The following is a 3,932-nucleotide window of genomic DNA, read 5'->3' on the forward strand; positions in this document are numbered from 1 at the left end:
TCATCAACAAGTCTTAATGAATCTGTCAAGAATGTTCAAGGAACAAATGATGAAAATTTCGAAAATTATGTGCATGAAACTTTCGGAACAAATTCAAATAAGAATAATCAATCTATTGTGAATAGAAAACCAGCAATTAGTGTATTCGAGGATGAAAATATTGAAAAATCTACCATTGAGGAACAATATTTATTTGGTGCTGAGGATGAAGAACCATCGATGGAAACTAATGTAAATAGAAACTTTGAGAAAAGACCTTCTCAACAATCCAACAATCAATTTTCTTCTCCTTTGAAAAAGAGAAAATTAGCTTCACAACAATTAATTTCTAATGCTGGTCATACGGAAGTTGAGGATGAGGAAGAAGATTTGGCCAATTGTTCACTTGTCATTTCACCACCTCCTTTTGATGAAGAGGAAACATCCTCTGCTGCCAATAACATGCTCTTTGGAAATGATGAAGAAAATGTGAGTGGACCAATATTGGAAGCAGGTCTCTACACTGGACGATCCAGGGATAGAAAGAGTAGAATTAAAAGTAGTTACTATGAGCCAGGATCACCACTCAATACTGGCCTTGAGAATAATCCTTCAATGATCATTTCGAGTTCACCACTCTTGAAATATACAGTACCATCGACGGAGAGTGCCAGCAACAACAACATGCTAAATGATAGTATTACCAATAGAAGCTCTATTCTCAATGAGAGTCTCAGGGAGAGGGACGACATTATCGATCAATTGAATAATGAAGCTGAGGGAGAGAGAAGAAAACTCAAAGAATACAAGCTTCTCATCGAAAAACTTCAATCAGAGAATGCTCACCTCAAGCAACAAAACTCTTCAATCAAAAAGAAGAATGAGGAAATACTGATAGAAACAGAAAAGGAAAATAACACTAGGGAACTTGAAATTCAATCTTTGAAAGAGAAAATTGCCGAACAACAAACCACTATTAACTTACAAAATCTTTCCAAGACTCAAAAAGAATCTAAATTTACAAGAAATTGAAAGTAAAATATCTGGAATCAACAAGACTGTAGAGACTTTGAAAAGTGATATTGTACAAAAGGACATTACCATAGAAACTCTCAATAGTCAAATTGAATCAATGAACAAACAATTGGAGGAAGCATCAACTACCAATTCTGAACTAATGACCGTCTATCACTCTCAAAAACATGAATTTAATTTATTAAGCCATGAATATGAAATACTAACATTCAAGACTTCACAATATGATTCAAAGATTCAAGAACTTGACCAATTACAAGATGAAATCAAGACACTCAAAGCAGAGCTAAATGAAAGAAATGAGGACAAGAAAAAGATACGAATCTTGGAAGCGGAATTGCAAAAGGCCAGTGAATCTCTCCAATCACAAGAAGTTCTCAAGGAAGCCATCAAGGACTTTGAATCTGAGTTGACCAAGTTGGAAGTTCTTCGAATTGAAAATAGTTCACTCGAGTCCAAGTTGTACAATACTGAATCACTTTTAAAGAGCTGGGAAAGTGCCTTCCCTAATAATACTCCATCGGATGTAAACTACAATATCAAGTTACAAGCCAAGAAAATAACTCGCCTCGAAGAAACCATTCAAGAAGTGAATCAAGAAAAGTTTGACATTGCCAAGCATGTGGAACGTTTAACTGTGGAGTTGGAATCAAGGGAGACAGAATGTGCCGAGCTTCGAAATGAAAACAAGCAACTCGAAGAGAAACTGGCCAGCACTGAAGTAAAGCTCTTCGCTGCCAAGAACCAATTGGAGAGCTCTATGAAATTTGCTCACATCAACGACAAGGAAGAGGCTATGAATGCTGCTGCCGATGAGGAAACTAAGGAAAAGATAGGCCATCACATGAGTAGAATAGCTGCCCTTGAAAAGATCATTGAGGAGAAGGATGTAAATACTCGTGAACTATTTGAAAGATTGGATATTTTGCAAAAACAAATAATTGACAAACAGACTCTTATCGAAAACTTTGAACATGAAGTGGAGAAGGTTAATGCTCAAAAGTTGGAAGTTCAAACCAAATCAGATGAATTACAGGTACGAGTTGAAAAATTGGAAAAGAACAGAGACGCTCTCGAATTGGAAATTGCAAACTATGAAAAGAGACTAGGAAAGGGAGAATACAATAAGGAGAAATTCAAAATTCTTCACATGAAAATCAACCCAGAAATTGAGGCCAAAAAATCCAGTGACAATGACATTGAACGATTAAAGACAGAAAATAAGCTCCTCACCGAAGAAATTACCTCCCTCAAAGAGCAATTACAAATCTCCTCCAACGATAATGCCTCCAGCTCAATTAACAATCAACGAGAAATTGAAAAGCTCAAAGAAGAAAATGCAGATGCCCAACGCAGAATTACCAAGCTCAAAGAAGTTTTCCAAAAGAGAATTAACGAATTTAGAAAATCAATCTATCTCTTATTTGGTTTCAGAGTTGATGTCATTGAAAATAATCGATTCAGATTGAGCAGTATGTATGCAGAATCTCCAGAAGATTATCTCATCTTTGAAAGTGATGGAAATGCCATGAAACTCTTAAACTCTGAATTTGCTTGTTCACTAGAGGAAAAATCCATGAGATTTTTAAAGAATTTCAGATCCATTCCTGGATTTTTATGTTCCATTACTTTGGATTTATTCAACAAGCAAACCGTTTTCACCCAATAATAATTTTGATTCATTATTATTAATATAGTTAAAACTTTCATCAGTAAACAATCCAAACTTGGAAAAACTATAAAAACATGAATATTACACAACCTAACTTTATCACCACGACATTGCAACAATTGTTGGAAATGGGATTTACGCACGAACAAGCCACACAAATGATCATTGTTCTCGAACAAGAGAAAACAAAGCAATTGGAAATTAATTCAAAGAAGAGAAACATGGATGAAAATTCAGAATTTGATTCATTCGGAAAAAAGAGAAAACAAGATGAAGAATTGTTTCCTGATGAAATTATAGTTGAATTGTATCATATCTTTCTAATTTTGAAGGATTCCGATTAATGTTTGTCAGTAAACAATTTATGAAAGCTTGCCGATTAATTAGAAAATGGTTGATTACTTCGGATTGCACTACCGAATTATTAAGAATGTTTTGTGAATCGTCATTTGCTGAACAAATTCACTCTTTGGTGATTGATGTTCCAATCACTTGGGAATTATTCAATCAAATCAAACTTAATTTTACAAATTTGAAAGAGTTGAATCTGTACGAAGTAGCATTTCTCGATTTTTCAAATTATTTTGAAAGCAACCATTTAGAATCTTTAATAGTTCGAAACTGTAATAACATTAATCTCAATTCATTGCATTTATTCAATTTACAACATATAGAATGTCCCCTAAAGTCATCCAGTGGTGTCAGTAATATCATTCATTCGAATACTTTCAGCTTAAAAAGTATTACACTGCATGGGAATGGAAATGTGATTAAGGAGGCTCACTTGTTTAAAAATCTTCCAGCATTGGAATATCTTAAACTTGTCAGATTTAACATTCCAGTTTCACAATTTAAGGAAATATTGAATTGTAAAGGTTTAAAATCACTACATTTACAATTCATTACTAACACGAGTGCCATTCTTTTGGACCAAAAACATTCACAGTTGTTCAATTTGCCAACATTAGAAAAATTAGAAAGTTATCGAGTAGATCTTGACCTTATGCAGATTCTTATCCAATCAATGATTGCTCCTCTATTGAAATATTTATCAATTGGGGTAAATGGTGTCTTTAATTTTACACTTTCAAAAGCCTTTAGAGAAAATACATCTCTATCAAATATTGAAAACTTGTCTATTGAGAATCAGATAGAAAATATGGAAATAATTGAAAATATTTGTGAAAAAATATCCAAGTTACCTTTAAACAAATTTGCCTTTTCTGGAAATTCACTGTGTTTCTCA

General features: G+C 33.6%; 2 protein-coding genes across 2 annotated transcripts in view; both read left to right on the forward strand.

Annotated features, from left to right (window-relative positions):
• The window catches only part of NAEGRDRAFT_76358 (uncharacterized protein), a gene marked incomplete at both ends in the record, with an annotated part of 3,901 nt that extends 2,890 nt beyond the window's left edge, over positions 1 to 1,011 (forward strand). Inside the window, one exon of the mRNA XM_002668674.1 lies at positions 41 to 1,011. Coding sequence (XP_002668720.1) covers positions 41 to 1,011 — 971 coding nt within the window. The remainder of the gene's footprint in view (positions 1 to 40) is intronic.
• Positions 1,012 to 1,111: 100 nt separating this feature from the next.
• On the forward strand, positions 1,112 to 2,683 carry NAEGRDRAFT_76359 (uncharacterized protein; the record flags this gene model as incomplete). Its single annotated transcript, XM_002668675.1, has 2 exons — positions 1,112 to 1,643; positions 2,451 to 2,683. 2 exons carry the CDS (start codon positions 1,112 to 1,114, stop codon positions 2,681 to 2,683), a joined length of 765 nt encoding a protein of 254 aa, XP_002668721.1.
• Positions 2,684 to 3,932: the final 1,249 nt, after the last annotated feature.

The sequence above is a fragment of the Naegleria gruberi genome, assembly GCF_000004985.1.
Source record: "Naegleria gruberi genomic scaffold NAEGRscaffold_122, whole genome shotgun sequence".
NCBI lineage: Eukaryota > Heterolobosea > Eutetramitea > Acrasida > Naegleriidae > Naegleria > Naegleria gruberi.